General features: G+C 38.8%; 1 protein-coding gene across 3 annotated transcripts in view; it reads left to right on the forward strand.

Annotated features, from left to right (window-relative positions):
- bcn92 (LYR motif-containing protein bcn92) overlaps positions 1–18,948 on the forward strand; it is a 165,966-nt gene that overhangs the window by 16,783 nt on the left and 130,235 nt on the right. For all 3 annotated transcript variants that reach the window (XM_053770304.2, XM_070095094.1, XM_053770306.2), the window contains exon 2: positions 16,783–16,903. In XM_053770304.2, coding sequence (XP_053626279.1) covers positions 16,783–16,903 — 121 coding nt within the window. The remainder of the gene's footprint in view (positions 1–16,782; positions 16,904–18,948) is intronic.

Below are 18,948 nucleotides of genomic sequence, written 5' to 3' on the forward strand. Positions count from 1 at the left end.
CCTTTGATAGAATGGAAGATACATTACAGAAACAGAGATGAGTTTGATTGGTTTTTCGTACTGAAAGTGGCTTGAAACTGAGCTCAAAGTAGTGGAAATATTAAATTTTTGCCTATGTTCAAGAGTAAACAAATGACCTCACACGCCTAATACACACCAGCTGGTCGGTCTAATATACATTCACAAATGTGGTGATATTGTTTATACAGTTATTACAATATTGCATAACAGTAAATCTATTTTTGGTTTGAATGGAAATTCATTATGTGAATAAAAAATCAAAATGGAATTCATTTGTAAAGCCTGAAAACATAACTAATGAACAGAGGAAATGTTAGTTTAGTGCCAGGAATGCCTGCATTGTTTATTCTGGACCCTATTTTAACCCGTAAACGGTCCAAACGTATATATACATTTTTTCAACATTTGAAAGTATGTAAAAAAAGTAGATCATCTTTTTGTTTTTTTACATTTGAAAATGTGTAAAAAAACTTTGATCTACTTTTTTTTTGTTATATTTGAAAATATGTAAAAAAAACGTAGATCTACTTTCGTAGCACTACACATGTGAACGTAGATCTGCTTGGACCGTTTACGGGTTAAAATTGGAATACTATTTTGAACTTTGTGTTAAATTGGCCAAATTACCAATTTCCGATCACTATTTTGTAGTTGAAACAGTTGACTTGGCGATTTCTTGTGCTCAGCCAATAGAATAGAAGTAATACTAGTGAAATAGCTAAGAATTTGGTCGACTGGAATAATGTAATTGGCCTAAAATGGGAGTCAAAGTCAGTAAAATCGCTGATGCGTAAATATCGCTGACACATCAAAATTCGTGAGAGCATAATTTTGTCAATTTTCCATCAAATTTCGTCCTTTTTGTTTTATTACCTGCAGGAAAAGATTCTCTACCATTGCATAAGAAAAAAAAAATATATATTTTTTTAAATTCTTGGACCCTGGTGCATACTTTGAAATTTGAAATTTAATTTCAAGTCAACTCATTGTCCAGTGCACATTCTGTGAGCACGTGACCCAAGTCATTTATGTTATTGGTCAACAACCAAGAGAACGTACGAAAACCAGGACATTTTTTTTTTTCAAATTCCTCGTTTGAAAACCGATATGTTCGACAAGTAACACAGTCGACAACCGAGGTTCCAATGTAACTATGAAAACCATTACAGATTGGGCTTAATAACTAAAGAGCAAACCAGAAACTTCCTTATTAGTTTGGCACTTACCAAACTAATAAGTAAGCCTAAACAGCTGTATTTTGCTAGGAGGTTAAATGAAATAGGCAGTACATATAATATGAAGATTTGGAACATGCATACTCGAATCCTGGGTTCTCGGAAATTGACTAAAACCAGAGTCAATGTCCTAACCAAATACGTACAGTGAAACATATCCAGCCTACTGAAACACCCAATACATTAAGTGATTTCTTGTCTACTAGCAAAATTCCAAGTACCATACCTTGTTGAAAGTTTCCTGAACTCTGGCTCCAGCTAATCCTACTGAAGTCTCTTTGATGATAAACTCACTGAAAAATAAGTTGGGAAACTTACACAAGTACTACAACTATTGTTCAAAAGAGAAGCTCGTGTGCTTTCACTCAGTACTGAAATTCACCTACCATCCGACTTACGACCTGCTCCACATATGACCACTCGACTTACGACCGTGTTGTTTATGCCAAATTTCTGGGAAATAAACAACTGTTTGTGTTGTACACGGTGTTTATCCTAAACCTTACGGTATAAAATACAGTACTAACAGCATTAAAAGTAATGTAAAAAATGGAATACCAAAATAAAACAATAAAATAAAGTCATTTCAAAACTGTGATGTTGATATTCAGTAGTAAAGTTCGACTTACGTTCATTTTGACTTACGACCGGTTGGTCGGAACCAAGCTCGGTCGTAAGTCGGATGGTAGGTGTACTGTTGTTCAATAAATCAGAAATCAACACATTCCCAACAATGCTTAAGATAGTAAGGGCTACACCAATACACAAAGGGGGAGACCTAACTGACATAAATAGTTACAGACCTATATCTAATATGCCATAGTTATCCAAAATCTTTGAAAAATTAATCCTTAAGAAATTATTCTTTTTAGTGCCACTCAACATAACTCAACCCCATGCCAGTTTGGTTTCAGACAGAATAAGGCACAGATGATGCAGTTATAAAAAGTGCTAGATTTCATTTATACAGTGCCTGAGAAAAATGAATGTCCACTAGGCCTCTATAGACCTTAGGAAAGCATGTGATACAGTAGACCACAGCATCCTTCATTTTAAACTTGAACATTATGGTATCAGAGTTAATGCACTTGCATAAAGTCTTGCCTTAACAACAAACACCAATACATCTCCATCAAAGGCATAATCTTGTCAGCACGACCTATCGACATAGGAGTGCCCCAAGGTAGTATACTCAACCCTCTGCTTTTCCTTGTATGCATCAGTGATCTTCCAAATACATCTCAACAGCTTAGACTTGTTCTATTTGCAGATGACACATAGCAATTGCTATGTTTGGAGCATTTACAGAAACACACACAAGGAATGTTATGGATGGAGGGATAAAGATAGAAAGGTATAACATGTATTGATGAGATAGAATTAATAAGTCACAGGGAGGAGTAGGACTATATATGAAAGATACATTCTGTTGCACAGAATTGCTGAATTCTATGAATGATACAGTAGAAATTCTAGGTATTAAAGTTGAAAACAGGAATTTGATAATTATCCTAGTATATAAATCATCAGCAGAAACTGTTGAGCAATTCACAAATTAGTTAAGGAAGATAAATAGTCTGGTTAGGCTAGAAAATCCCATGCCAAGTATTATACTTCTTGGAGATTTTAATGTCCTGCATGTAAAATGGAAGTTGGCTCAACCTAACATTATACCAGAAATATCTACTGGAAGCACTCTGGCTCAACAGCTACATACCAGGGTACTAATGAGTCTGTGAAAAGCAGTCATTGAACCAATAGATAACTGATCCTACTAGAAATGAAAATACACTGGATTTGATATTCACAAACAATGAGGAACTAATCGGAGACATAACAATTACAAAAATAATATACTCTGACCACAACATCATAGAAATACAAATAAGTATAAAATCAGGGTTAGGGAACTGTAGCACTAATGTAAGAGAAGGGATGTTCAGTAAGTTTAATTTTAACAACCATAGAATTGACTGGGAAAAATGAACCAAAAACTATCAGACATATCCTGGAAATCAGACATAAGAACACTAAATCATCACCAGTGCCTGGAGAAGCTGAATATAGAAGCATACAAGGTCTTATTAAAACATGCACCATTGAAGAAACCCAGATCAGATATAGAAAGAAAGCATATGAGATGGTACAGAAGAAGAAAACAGGTTACTGAATTGCTTAAAAACATGAAATGTCACAATGGAGGAAAGACAGTCTTAGCTGAGAGATCACTGAATTAGAGCAAAAACTTAGGCTGTCATACCCGACAGAAGAAGTACAAAGGGAACAAAAGGCCATACAGGATATTAAACCATTATTGAGAGGAGACTTATATACTGACGATGAACAGGAAATGAGTGAAATTCTAAAAGAACAGTATGAGTTGTTGTTCAGCAGCCCAATAAATGACAGTAAGGTAGAGAATGCAGAAACATTTTTCATTCCAGCAGAAGGCTGTGCAGACCAACTAACTGACATTAGTACTAGTCCCATAGATTTTGAAAAAGAAATGGATAATGTGCTCACTCACTCAGCACCTAGACCAGATTCATGGAATGCTCTATTTATAAAGTATCACTAGCACAAGCCCTCCGTATTCTTTGGAGAAAGAGCCTAGATCTAGGTGAAATACTGGAGACCTTAAAGAGTGCAGACATAGCTCCTTTGCATAAGGGAGGTAGTAGAGCACTAGCTAAAAATTACAGACCAGTAGCCCTAACTTCCCACATCATAAAAGTCTTTCAAAGAGTGATGAGATGGCAGATTACAAATTTCATGGAACAGCACAACTGGCATAACCCAAGCCAGCATGGTTTTAGAGCAGGACAATCATGCCTGTCACAGCTGCTGAATCACTATGACAGAATTATGAAGGCATTGGAAGGTGACCAAAACACAGATGTGATACACACAGATTTTGCAAAGGCATTTGACAAATGCGATCATGGAGTGATAGCGCACAAAATGAGGGCCATAGGCATTGCAGGGAAGGTAGGCAGATGGATTTTCGGGTTCCTAACCAGAATACAAGAAGTAGTAGTAAGGAGAGCAAAATCCAGCATCAGCGAGGTAAAAAGCTCTCTTCCGCAAGGCACTGTCCTGGCACCTCTGCTGTTTCTTATACTCATAGCAGACATAGATAAAAATACCCATCACAGTTTTGTATCATCACTTGCAGATGACACTAAAATAAGCATGAAAGTCACTACAATAGAAGACACTGAAAAATTACAGGAAGATACAAGTAGTGTTTTCCAGTGGGCAGTGAAGAACAACATGATGTTCAGTGGTGATTAGTTCCAGCTGCTTAGATATGGAAAGAATGAAGAACTCAAAAGGAACTCTGTATACAGAACTCAAGAGGATCACCAAATAGAACGAAAGGAACACATGAAAGACTTGGGAATACAGTGGACCCTCGACCAGCGATGGCATCGATTAACGATAAATCTGACTAGCGATACATTTTATCGCAAAAATTTTGCCTCGATTAGCGCTAAAAAACTCGACCAACACTATTCGTTCCGTCTGAGACGCGTCCACTTCTGGCCAGTGTTTACAAGCCAGCCAGCCACCGCGGTCGCTTCCAAGCATACAATCGGAACATTTCATATTATCACAGCCTTTTCAGTGATTGCACCTGCAAAATAAGTCACCATGGGCCCCAAGAAAGCTTCTAGTGCCAACCCTACAGCAAAAAGGGTGAGAATTACTATGGATATGAAGAAAGAGATTATTGCTAAGTATGAAAGTGGAGTGCATGTCTCCGAGCTGGCCAGGCTGTACACAAAACCCCAATCAACCATCGCTACTATTGTGGCCAAGAAAACGGCAATCAAGGAAGCTGTTCTTGCCAAAGGTGCAACTATGCTTTCGAAACTGAGATCGCAAGTGATAGAAGATGTTGAGAGACTGTTATTGGTATGGATAAATGAAAAACAGATAGCAGGAGATAGCATCTCTCAAGCGATCATATGTGAAAAGGCTAGGAAGTTGCATGACGATTTAATTAGAAAAATGCCAGCAACTAGTGGTGATATGAGTGAATTTAAGGCCAGCAAAGGTTGGTTTGAGAGATTTAAGAATCGTAGTGGCATACATAGTGTGATAAGGCATGGTGAGGCTGCCAGTTTGGACCAAAAAGCAGCTGAAAAATATGTGCAGGAATTCAAGGAGTACATAGACAGTGAAGGACTGAAACCTGAACAAGTGTTTAATGGTGACACTGACAATGTTGTGAAACACTTTAGGAATGTCATAAAGGAACGGGAGGTACAGGCCTCTATGAGCAAATATGTTGTGCGACAGAGGTCCAGTGACTCTCAAGCTGGTCCTAGTGGCATTAAAAGAAGAAGGGAAGTAACCCCGAAAAAGGACTTGCCACCTCAAGTCCTAATGGAAGGGGATTCCCCTTCTAAACACTAAGACCATCAACACACTCCCCTCTTCCCATCCCATCAATCATCACCAGATCTTCAATAAAGGTAAGTGTCATGTAACTGTACATGTCTTCTTCAGTTTGTGTGTATTAAAATTAATATTTCATGTGTTAAATTTTTTTTTTTCAATACTTTTGGGTGTCTTGCACGGATTAATTTGATTTCCATTATTTCTTATGGGGAAAATTAACTTGACTAACGATTATTCTGACTAACGATGAGCTCTCAGGAACGGATTAATAGCGTTAGTCGAGGGTCCACTGTAATTATGTCAGCTGACCTTTCTTTCAAAGAACATAATAAGAGAAATAATGCCATTGGTGACACTTTGCAAATCACTAGTGCTCCCTCATTTGGAATATTGCTCAGTGTTAACAGCCCCGGTCAAGGCAGGACAAATATCAGAGCTTGAACAAATACAGAGATTGTTATGGTCCACATAGAGCCAGTAAAACATTTAAATTACTGGAAATGCCTTAAAGTCTTGAACATGTACTCACCTAGATTATGCAGCTCAGTTCTGGTCTCCATATTACAGAATTTATATAAATTCGTTAGAAAACATTCAGCGTAGAATGACTAAATTAATACATAGCATTAGAAATCTTCCCTATGAAGAAAGATTGAAGAGTCTTAAATTACATTCACTTGTTAGACGAAGAATGAAGGGAGACATGATCGAAGTGTATAAGTGGAAGTTGGGTATTAATAAAGGGGATATTAATAAGGTCTTGAGGATGTCTATCCAAGAGAGAACCCGCAATAATGGATTTAAATTAGACAAGTTTAGATTTAGAAAGGACATAGGAAAGTACAGTGGACCCCCGCTTAACGAACACCTCCAAATGCGACCAATTATGTAAGTGTATTTATGTAAGTGCGTTTGTACATGTATGTTTGGGGGTCTGAAATGACTAATCTACTTCACAATATTCCTTATGGGAAAAAATTCGGTCAGTACTGGCACCTGAACATACTACTGGAATGAAAAAAGTTCGTTAACCGGGGGTCCACTGTATTGGTTTGGAAATAGGGTAGTTGATGAGTGGAACAGTCTGCCTAGTTGGGTTATTGAGGCTAGGACTTTGGGTAGTTTCAAATTTAGGTTGGATAAATATATGAGTGAGAGGGGTTGGATTTGATTGGGACTTGCAAATGAGTGGATAGAGTTATCAGAGATTATTTCTTGGGTAGCATTGAAAATTGGGTTGGGCAAATGTTTTGTTAGTGGGATGGATTGTAAAGGACCTGCCTAGTATGGGCCAACAGGCCTGCTGCAGTGATCCTCCTTTCTTATGTTCTTATGAGATACAGTGGAACCTCAGTTTTCGTGATTAATCCGTTCGAAAAAGTTTGATGATAAACTGAATCGTATGAAAACTGAAGCAGTATTTCCCATGAAAATATAATGTAAATCCAATTAATCCATTCCAGACACCCAAAACTATTAACAAAAAATACATTTTATAGAGAATAACCATAGTTTTGCATACAAACTAGGGCATACAAAAACAAAGGTTCCACTGTACATAATAATATATACATGTATGTACCTAGAAAGTGCTCAAGGGCCTGGTTCCAAATCCCATATAAAGAAATTAGATCAAATAGAAATGATCCAAAATGGATGAATAATAGGCTCAAATATCTACTAGGGCATAAGAAAGGAATTTATAGGCGTATCAAAAGAGGTGAGGGTCACCTTATGAATCAGTATATTGACATTAAGAGGGACATTAACCCTTTGAGGGTTTTCGTCGTACTAGTACGTTTTACGCGTAGGGGTTTTTGACGTACTAGTACTCATAAATTCTAGCGGCCTCAAATCTAGTGGGAGAAAGCTGGTAGGCCTTCATATGAAAGAATGGGTCTATGTGGTCAGTGTGCACAGTCTAAAAAAAATCCTGCAGCACACAGTGCATAATGAGAAAAAAAAAACTTTGACCATTTTTTTTTAATAAATCAGCGACTTTGCAGTGTATTTTTGTATGGTATTTATTGTTGTATTCTAGTTTTCTTGGTCTCATTTTATAGAATGGAAGACATATTACAGAAATTGAGATGATTTTGACTGGTTTTACAATGAAAGGTGCCTTGAAATTGAGCTCAAAGTAGCAGAAATGTTCGATTTTTACCGAAGTTCAAAAGTAAACAAATCGTGCCAAGCGTGCAATACACGTCAACTGGTGAGTCTAATATTCTTTTACAAGTGCACCAATAATATTTATACCATTTTTTACACTAATGCAGTAGTCTGCATAACAGTAAATCTTATATTTTTTGTGAGAATAAAAATTCAAAGTGGAAAGCAAAAGAATATAAGAGGGCCCTTGAGACGTGACTAATGACTAGAGGAAATGTCATTTTAGTGCCAGGAATGTCTTTCTTGTTTATTCTGGACCCTATTCGGAAATTGGCATCTTTTGAAATTTGTGTGAAATTGGCAAAATTGCTAAATTCTGACCACTGTACTGGATAGTTGAATTTATAAATGGGTGGTTTCTTGCACCCATTCGATAGACAAAATGGAGTTCTAGCGAAATATTCATGTTTTTTGTCGACTAGTACAGTGAAATTGGCCGAAAATGGGGCTCAAAGTGGGCAAAATCGCCGATGCGTAAACATCGCCGAGACCGCTAACTTTGCGAGAGCATAATTCCATAAGTTTTCTATCAAATTTCAAACTTTTGGTGTCTTTATGATCGGGAAAAGATTCTCTATCTTTTCATAAGAGAAAATAATTTTTTTTTTTTTTAAATTTGGCCGACCCTGAGAACGAGTTTCGGAGAGGGCCTGTCGACCCTCAAAGGGTTAAAAAGGGGATAAGAAAAGCTAAAATTTTATTATTTTTTATTTTTATTATCACACTGGCCGATTCCCACCTTAAGGCAGGGTGGCCCGAAAAAGAAAAACCTTCACCATCATTCACTCCATCACTGTCTTGCCAGAAGGGTGCTTTACACTACAGTTTTTAAACTGCAACATTAACACCCCTCCTTCAGAGTGCAGGCACTGTACTTGACATCTCCAGGACTCAAGTCCGGCCTGCCGGTTTCCCTGAACCCCTTCATAAATGTTACTTTGCTCACACTCCAACAGCACATCAAGTATTAAAAACCATTTGTCTCCATTCACTCCTATCAAACACGCTCACGCATGCCTGCTGGAAGTCCAAGCCCCTCGCACACAAAACCTCCTTTACCCCCTCCCTCCAACCTTTCCTAGGCCGACCCCTACTCCGCCTTCCTTCCACTACAGACTGATACACTCTTGAAGTCACTCTGTTTCGCTCCATTCTCTCTACAAGTCAGAACCACCTCAACAACCCTTCCTCAGCCCTCTGGACAACAGTTTTGGTATTCCTGCACCTCCTCCTAACTTCCAAACTACGAATTCTCTGCATTATATTCACACCACACATTGCCCTCAGACATGACATCTCCACTGCCTCTAGCCTTCTCCTCGCTGCAACATTCATTGCCCATGCTTCACACCCATATAAGAGCGTTGGTAAAACTATACTCTCATACATTCCTCTCTTTGCCTCCAAGGACAAAGTTCTTTGTCTCCACAGACTCCTAAGTGCACCACTCACCCTTTTCCCCTCATCAATTCTATGATTCACCTCATCTTTCATAGACCCATCCGCTGACACCTCCACTCCCAAATATCTGAATACATTCACCTCCTCCATACTCTCTCCCTCCAATCTGATATCCAATCTTTCATCACCTAATCTTTTTGTTATCCTCATAACCTTACTCTTTCCTGTATTCACTTTTAATTTTCTTCTTTTGCACACCCTACCAAATTCATCCACCAATCTCTGCAACTTCTCTTCAGAATCTCCCAAGAGCACAGTGTCATCAGCAAAGAGCAACTGTGACAACTCCCACTTTGTGTGATTCTTTATCTTTTAACTCCACGCCTCTTGCCAAGACCCTCGCATTTACTTCTCTTACAACCCCATCTATAAATATATTAAACAACCACGGTGACATCACACATCCTTGTCTAAGGCCTAGTTTTACTGGGAAATAATTTCCCTCTTTCCTACATACTCTAACTTGAGCCTCACTATCTTCGCAAAAACTCTTCACTGCTTTCAGTAACCTATCTCCTTCACCATACACATGCAACATGCAACATCTGCCACATTGCACCCCTGTTCACCCTGTCATATGCCTTTTCCAAATCCATAAATGCCACAAAGACCTCTTTAGCCTTACCTAAATACTGTTCACTTATATGTTTCACTGTAAACACCTGGTCCACACACCCCCCTACCTTTCCTAAAGCCTCCTTGTTCATCTGCTATCCTATTCTCCGTCTTACTCTTAATTCTTTCAATAATAATTCTACCATACACTTTACCAGGTATACTCAACAGACTTATCCCTCTATAATTTTTGCACTCTCTTTTGTCCCCTTTGCCTTTATACAAAGGAACTCTGCACGCTCTCTGCCAATCCCTAGGTACCTTACCCTCTTCCATTCATTTATTAAATAATTGCACCAACCACTCCAAAACTATATCCCCACCTGCTTTTAACATTTCTATCTTTATCCCATCAATCCCGGCTGCCTTTCCTCCTTTCATTTTACGTACTGCCTCACGAACTTCCCCCACACTCACAACTGGCTCTTCCTCACTCCTACAAGATGTTATTCCTCCTTGCCCTATACACGAAATCACAGCTTCCCTATCTTCATCAACATTTAACAATTCCTCAAAATATTCCCTCCATCTTCCCACTACCTCTAACTCTCCATTTAATAACTCTTGTCTCCTATTTTTAACTGACAAATTCATTTGTTCTCTAGGCTTCCTTAAGTTGTTAATCTCACTCCAAAACTTTTTCTTATTTTCAACAAAATTTGTTGATAACATCTCACCCACTCTCTCATTTGCTCTCTTTTTACATTGCTTCACCACTCTCTTAACCTGTCTCTCTTTCTCCATATACTCTTCCCTCCTTGCATCACTTCTACTTTGTAAAAACTTCTCATATTCTCATATTGTCACCAATTATTGCAACGCTCTTTAACAAATCCATTGAATCATCTACCTTCCCAACAATCCTCAAAATAGCGAGGGTCACTCTGATCCATAAAGGAGGTGACCAAGCTGACTTGAATAACTATAGACCAATATCTAACTTACCACTGCTCTCTAAAATCTTTGAAAAATTAATTCATAGACGGATCTATTCCTACCTCGTTTCACACAACATATTAAACCCTTGTCAGTTTGGATTCAGGAATAATAAAAGCACAAATGATGCTATCATACACATGCTAGAACTAATATATACCTCACTTGAAAAGAAAGAAGTCCCGCTGGGCATTTTCATTGATTTACGTAAAGCTTTAGGTACAGCCGACCATGAACTACTGTACTCCAAATTAATGCACTATGGTATCAGAGGCCACTCCCTCAACTACCTAAAGTCATACCTTAGTAACAGAACTCAATATGTGTATGCAAATGATGCAAACTCCTCCACCCAACCAATCACAGTAGGAGTCCCACAAGGAAGCGTCCTTGGACGCTCCTCTTTCTCATCTACATCAATGATCTACTGAATGCATCACAGCTACTCAAACCCATATTATTTGCAGATGACACTACATATGTATTTTCCCACCCAAATGCAGTCATACTAGCAAACACAGTCAATGCTGAATTACAGAAAATATCTGCCTGGATGATGACTAACAAACTTACCCTGAACACTGATAATACCTATTTCATTCAGTTTGGAAACAAAGCTGCAAATGATCCAATTAACATTACGCTAAATGGATCATCAGTCACAAGACTCACAGAGGGAAAATTCCTAGGTATCCACCTTGACAGTAGCCTTAAGTTCCGGACACACATACAACAAATCACCAAGAAAATCTCCAAGACTGTAGGCATACTATCAAAGATAAGGTACTACGTTCCACAATCAGCTCTCCTGGCACTGTACCATTCACTCATATACCCTTATCTTATATATGGAATTTGTGCATGGGGATCAACAATATCCAATCACCTAAAACCCCTAATAACCCAGCAAAAGGCAGCAGTAAGAATGATAACAAATTCCCATTCCCGCCAGCATACTCCACCAATTTTCAAAAGTCTGAATCTGCTTACCATTAAGAACATCCATACTTATTCATGTGCCTACTACATACACAGAACAATACATGCAAATATAAACCCCCCCACTCAAACTTTTCCTCACCAACCTAAACAGGACACATGACCACAACACAAGACACAGACCTCTTTTTGATATACCTCGTGTCCATATCACACTGTGTAAAAACTCTATGCACATAAAGGGCCCCAAAATATGGAATTCATTACCAGAAGATATTAAAGTAACCCTGTCTGAAAATCAGTTTAAGACTTCTCAAAAGTCACTTAATCACCCTAGACTAAATGCTAAATACTCAGTACACATTTACTCACCTCTGTACTCCCACATCATAACTGAAACAATCACATTGAACCTTTTATCCATTGTTGACAGGAATATAATTGAATCATTGTTTTTCACAAAAGCATTTTAAAATATAAATATATCTTTGTATTATACAAATTTTGATTCATTCATAATTAACCCTTTGACTGTCGAAGGGCCCAATCCTGAAGTTGCTCCTGGTGTCGCAAAATATTCGAAAAAAAAAAAATTATTTTTTCTTATGAAATGATAGAGAATCTTTTCCCGATTGTAAAGACACCAAAAAAACGAAATTTGATGGAAAACTGACGGAATTACGCTCTCGCGAAGTTAGCGACTTCGGCGATATTTAAAAATCGGCAATTTCGCCCACTTTGAGCCCTATTTTCGGCTAATTCCGTTATTCCAGTCAACCAAACTCATAACTATTTCTTCAGAACTCTATTTTTTCTATCGATTGAGCACAAGAAACTGCCCATTTACCGATTTCAACTACCCAATAACATGGTCAGAAGTTTGCAATTTGGCCAATTTCACAAAAATTAAAAAATACGACAATTTCAAAATAAGGTCCAGAATGAACAATGCAGACATTCCTGGCTCTAAAATAAGATTTTCTTTGTTCATCAGTCATGTCTCCAGGTCCCTGTGATATTACTCTTGCTTTTTATTTTGAAATTTTATTCAAACAAAAAATAGAAGATTTACTGTTATGCAGACTACTGCAATACTGTAATAATTGTAAAAATTACATCAACCCATTCATGACTGCGTATTAGAATGGCTATTTGGACATTTATTGGACAATGACATCATTTGTTTACTTTTGAACATCGGCAAAAATCAAACATTTCCTGTACTTTGTGCTCCATTTCCAGGTTCTTTTTATAGTAAAATTAATCAAAATCACCTCCATTTCTATAATATAGTTTCCATTCTATCAAATGAGACCATGAAAACGAGAATACAACCACAAATACTATACGAAAATAGACCACAAAGTCGGCATTTTAATTAAAAAAAACGGTCGGAGTTTTTTTTTTCTCATTATGCACTGCGTGCTCCAGGATTTTTTTTATGTGGTGCACACTGACCACACAGACCCATTCTCTCACATGTGGGCCTACTAGCTTTCTCCTGCCTGATTTGAAGCCGCTAGAATTTATGAGTATATATACGTCAAACACGGTACCTCACAAACGTATATATACGGCCGCGACAGTCAAAGGGTTAATATCCTACTGTGCAACTATGAAATACTACTCCTTAGTATTAAGTAGAATGTAAGCCAATAATGTTAAGTTGGCCCATAATGCCTAGGCATAATAGAGGCTCTCTTTGTATTGCATCCCACTATTGTATATACACAATCTCAATGTACTGTTTGCAAAGACATTAAATAAATAAATAAATAAATAAATAAATAAATGGATGCTGGTCAGAGAGCCTGTCATAAGTCTGAGTCATCGGAAAATGAGTGCAGTGGTACCTTGACTTATGAGTTTAATTCGTTCCATGACCGAGCTCGTAACTCAGTTTGCTCGTATATCAAATAAATTTCCCTCATTGAAATTAATTGAAATGCCATTAATCCATTCCAGCCCCCCCAGAAAAAACCACCCCAATTTTTTTTTATTATGGATTTTTATATAAGAAAAATGTATTTATAAATAAGAAATATTGTAATAAAACATAAAACATAATAAAAGAAAATGTAAAAAAGTAAACTGGTTTTATAAAGTGTATTTACCTTGGAGATCAAACATTTGCTTACGTCGGCGGAATTCCTGAGTCTCGATGGGCAGGAGAAAATACTTCAGTAGAATGCTATTATCAACTCTACGGCTTATTTATCTATCAGAATTGATCTAATATGATATAATAAACACTAAAAGTAACATAGAAACATCATATATACTCTAGAATGAATGAATAAAGGCCATAATATGGCGAGTGTCCAGGACCAGTTTGAGCATATAAAATCATTACTGCTCCTTCCTATAACGTGTTCTTTGGTCCTGGGTAAGAGAAAATGAGAGTTTTTGAGTGGATACCTGCACTAGATCACGGGAGGCCGGCCCGCATTCGTGGTGAATATCTCGGAAGTAAGTTATTGACTTATTTCACGAAGCCCACCATTTATTATTGAAATAAATGCAATAATATTGACAGGAATCATAAAAAAATGATTGTTCTACAGTTGGCTTGTGGAATAATGTAAATATTCCAAATATTTTGGGATTTGTTTGAGAGTAAAGAGCAAGATATTTTGCAAATGTCAAAACTTAGCAACTTTTTTTTTTGTAGAATAACTAAAGATAATTACACGATTACCTCCAGTAAGAACATTGCACTAGCATTGTTTTATAATTACCAAGTCCCAAAACCACCTTTCATTGTGCCATTTAGGTTGGGTTCTTGCCAAATGTCATTTTCAGTAAATATTTTTTTCATTTGTTTTTTGGCAAAATAACTGCTCACTCGTAACTCGGGTTTTGGCTCACAACACAAAGCAAAAAATCGACTGAGCAACGGCTCATAACTTGGAAAACTTGTAAGTTGGGGAACTCATAAGTCAAGGTACCTCTGTACATTGCTAAGTGAGGAGAGGCTGTACATAAAATTCACTTGTACTACTGTGCATACTGCATGTACAGGACACTAAATTCTAATAACATTCCTTCTCTGAAGCTCTTTCTTGAAAGCTGCAACAGAACTCATAGCCATAATACCAGACACAAAAATCTATGACATTTCACATGTCTGACTCATCCTGTGTAAAAACTCAATGTGCATAAAAGGATTTGTAAGTGTACTTGTGTGCCCTGTACTCATTCCATATTCTGTCCATCCTTTTGTCATATCTGTCTTCTTGGAGTTGGGTATGCAAGTTCCTTGATGTTTCTCTTACATACATAACAAAGCCTTGTGTAGGTAAAACATCATACTAATGAAGGTTTCCTTTTGCTGTATGTCTCTTATTTAACCCCTTGTCAGATATGCCTTACTGACTCCAGTCAGTGTTGCTGTTAAAAGCATCCCACAACTTATTTGTTTAAAATATTTTGCCCCTCATATTTCATATTTCATTCATGTAGATAAAGAAAAATTGGATATCAAATTGGGGAGGAGTATGGAAGAAGTAAATGTTTTCAGATACTTGGGAGTTGACGTGTCGGCGGATGGATTTATGAAGGATGAGGTTAATCATAGAATTGATGAAGGAAAAAAGGGGGGTGGTGCATTGAGGTATATGTGGAGTCAAAAAACGTTATCTATGGAGGAAAAGAAGGGAATGTATGAAAGTATAGTAGTACTAACACTCTTATATGGGTGTGAAGCTTGGGTTGTAAACGCAGTAGCGAGGAGGCGGTTGGAGGCAGTGGAGATGTCCTGTCTAAGGGCAATGTGTGGTGTAAATATTATGCAGAAAATTCGGAGTGTAGAAATTAGGAGAAGGTGTGGAGTTAATAAAAGTATTAGTCAGAGGGCTGAAGAGGGGTTGTTGAGGTGGTTTGGTCATTTAGAGAGAATGGATCAAAGTAGAATGACATGGAGAGAATTTAAATCTGTAGGAGAAGGAAGGCGGGGTAGGGGTCATCCTTGAAAAGGTTGGAAGGAAGGGGTAAGGGAGGTTTTATGGGCGAGGGGCTTGGACTTCCAGCAGGCATGCATGAGCGTGTTCGATTGGAGTGAATGGAGACGAATGGTATTTGGGACTTGACGATCTGTTGGAGTGTGAGCAGGGTAATATTTAGTGAAGGGATTCAGGGAAACCAGTTATTTTTATATAGCCGGACTTGAGTCCTGGAAATGGGAAGTACAATGCCTGCACTCTAAAGGAGGGGTTTTGGGATATTAGCAGTTTGGAGGGATATGTTGTGTATCTTTATACATATATGCTTCTAAACTGTTGTGTTCTGAGCACCTCTGCAAAAACAGTGATTATGTGTGAGTGTGGTGAAAGTGTTGAACGATGATGAAAGTATTTTCTTTTTGGGGATTTTCTTTCTTTTTGGGTCACCCTGCCTCGTTGGGAGACGGCCGACTTGTTGAAAAAAAAAAAAATCATTCATCCACTGTGAACGGTTTTCTTAATTAAATCCAATAAATGTCACTTGCAGTCCCACTAGAGCTGGGCAAAGAGTGAGAATTACACTCATTCTTAATTTAAATGGAGTAAATGAGTAAGACTTTCTGTGCCTATTTTGCTTTCACTTTTTTGGTGTAATAATCATTAAAAATAGGCTTTTTGGGGGTTAAAACTTTGATGTTCTAGCAAGCTGATTATAGTACATACAGTGGTACCTCAGGATATGAACAGCTCAAAACTCGAACAATTATGTAAGTGTATTTATGTAAGTGCTTTTGTAAGTGTATTTTTGGGGTTCTGAAACGGATTAATCTAATTTACATTATTCCTTATGGGAACAAATTCGTTTGGTATCAGCACTCGAACAGCCTTCTGGAATGAATTAAGTTCATATCCCGAGGTACCACTGTACTCAAAAGTCCCAGTATTAGGATCTGTAAAACTCAAACTGTCAAATCTCTTAACAACAATGACTTGCTCTGGTATTTGTCTGCATTTCTGTTCTAAACTTTTAATTAATAAAAGCCATGATCTTTCAGAGAGTATGCTCTACGAAGAATTCGTGATGGCTTCAAGGCGGCAAAAAGTATCACAAATGAAGAAGATCGACAAAGAGAAATACAAATTGCTAAAGAATCATTAGAAGTTATTAAAAGACAAGTAAGATTTAAAAATTGCTGATCTGTAATTTTGTATCAAACTCTATACTGTAGCTTTTATTTAGCAGTTACAAGCACTATAAATAATGGAATAATACAAAATGTATCGAATGTATGCATGCAACCGGCCACCCTGGCTTGTAAACAATGACGGCAAGGCAGGCGCTCAGGCTGGATGGACAGGTTCGGGACAGGTTCGGGACGAGTCATGTTCAGAGACAGCTGATGGTGCAACAGCAGCTGACCGTGGTGCAGCAGCAGCTGACTGGTCCAGCAACAGCTGACTGGTCCAGCAACAGCTGACTGGTCCAGCAACAGCTGACTGGTCCAGCAACAGCTGACTGGTCCAGCAACAGCTGACTGATCCAGCAACAGCGATTCTTAAATCTCTCAAACCAACATTTGCTGGCTTTAAATTCACCAATATGAGCACTAGTTCCAGGCGTTTTTCCCTGTTCACCTGGGTGTTAGTCGAGTGGTGTGGGTTGCATCCTGGGAGACAAGATTAAGGACCCCAATGGAAATAAGTTAGTCTTCGATGACACACTTTTTTGGGTTATCCTGGGTGGCTAACCCTCTGGGGTTAATTGTTTCTTGGTATTCTCAATAAGCCACACCAACAACGGTGCTACAGCAGCAGCAGCTGCAGCTGACAGTGCTACAGCAGCAGCAGCAGCAGCTGACAGTGCTACAGCAGCAGCAGACGATGCTACAGCAGCAGCAGACGGTACTACAGCAGCAGCAGCAGACAGTACTACAGCAGCAGCAGCAGCAGCAGCTGACGGTGGTACAGCAGCAGCAGCAGCTGACAGTGCTACAGCAGCAGCAGACAATGCTACAGCAGCAGCAGACGGTACTACAACAGCAGCAGCAGCAGCAGCTGACGGTGGTACAGCAGCAGCAGCAACTGACGGTGCTACAGCAGCAGCAGCAGCTGACAGTGCTACAGCAGCAGCAGCAGCTGACAGTGCAGCAGCAGCAGCAGCAGCAGCAGCAGCTGACAGTGCTACAGCAGCAGCAGACGATGCTACAGCAGCAGCAGACGATGCTACAGCAGCAGCAGACGGTACTACAGCAGCAGCAGCTGACGGTGGTACAGCAGCAGCAGCAGCTGACGGTGGTACAGCAGCAGCAGCAGCTGATGGTGGTACAGCAGCAGCAGCAGCTGACGGTGGTACAGCAGCAGCAGCAGCTGACGGTGCTACAGCAGCAGCAGCAGCTGACAGTGCTACAGCAGCAGCAGCAGCAGTTGACCATGGTACCACAGTATTTCGATAATATTTCTCACCCTTTTTACCACAGGGTTGGCAAGAGAAGCTTTCTTGGGGCCCATGGTCACTTATTTTGCAGATAAAATCACCAAAAACACTGTAATAATAAGAAATGTTACGATTGTATGCTTGGATGTTACCGCGGAGGCTGGCTTGTAAACAATGCCACCGGCGGAACATGTGAGGCTGGCTCAGGCCTCACATAGACGTGTCTCGGACGAACAGCGTTGAGCGGGTTTTTTAGCGGTATGTGAGGCAAAATCTTAGCGATAAAATGTATCGGTAAGCGGATTTAACGTTATGTAAGGCCAACGGTATGCGGGGGTCCTCTGTAGTGCATTCATTAATTACCTTAAAATATTTGCAGTCTTAATATAGGGTGAGAGGTGAGTTTTATTTATAGGAAGTCAGGTTTGGGAAGTATGGAATCCAGCCAGGGAAGCCATCCCTACCCCGCCCACATGTATTGTAAACAAATCAGACGAACGCGTCTGGTTTTCATCACTTTACATTGTGTAGAAGTTGTCTCCATGTTGATACAGTAGAATAAATAAAGAGAAACACTCCCATTCTCATGTAACAGCATTTTTAGAAGAAATGATGCCCTAAGTGAAGGCATACTTAGGTACAGGTACACATAAGTACAGTGGACCCCCGGTTAACGATATTTTTTCATTCCAGAAGTATGTTCAGGTGCCAGTACTGACCGAATTTGTTCCCATAAGGAATATTGTGAAGTAGGTTAGTCCATTTCAGACCCTCAAACATACACGTA

The sequence above is a fragment of the Cherax quadricarinatus genome, chromosome 4 (genome assembly GCF_038502225.1).
Source record: "Cherax quadricarinatus isolate ZL_2023a chromosome 4, ASM3850222v1, whole genome shotgun sequence".
In the NCBI taxonomy this organism is placed as follows: Eukaryota; Metazoa; Arthropoda; class Malacostraca; order Decapoda; family Parastacidae; genus Cherax; species Cherax quadricarinatus.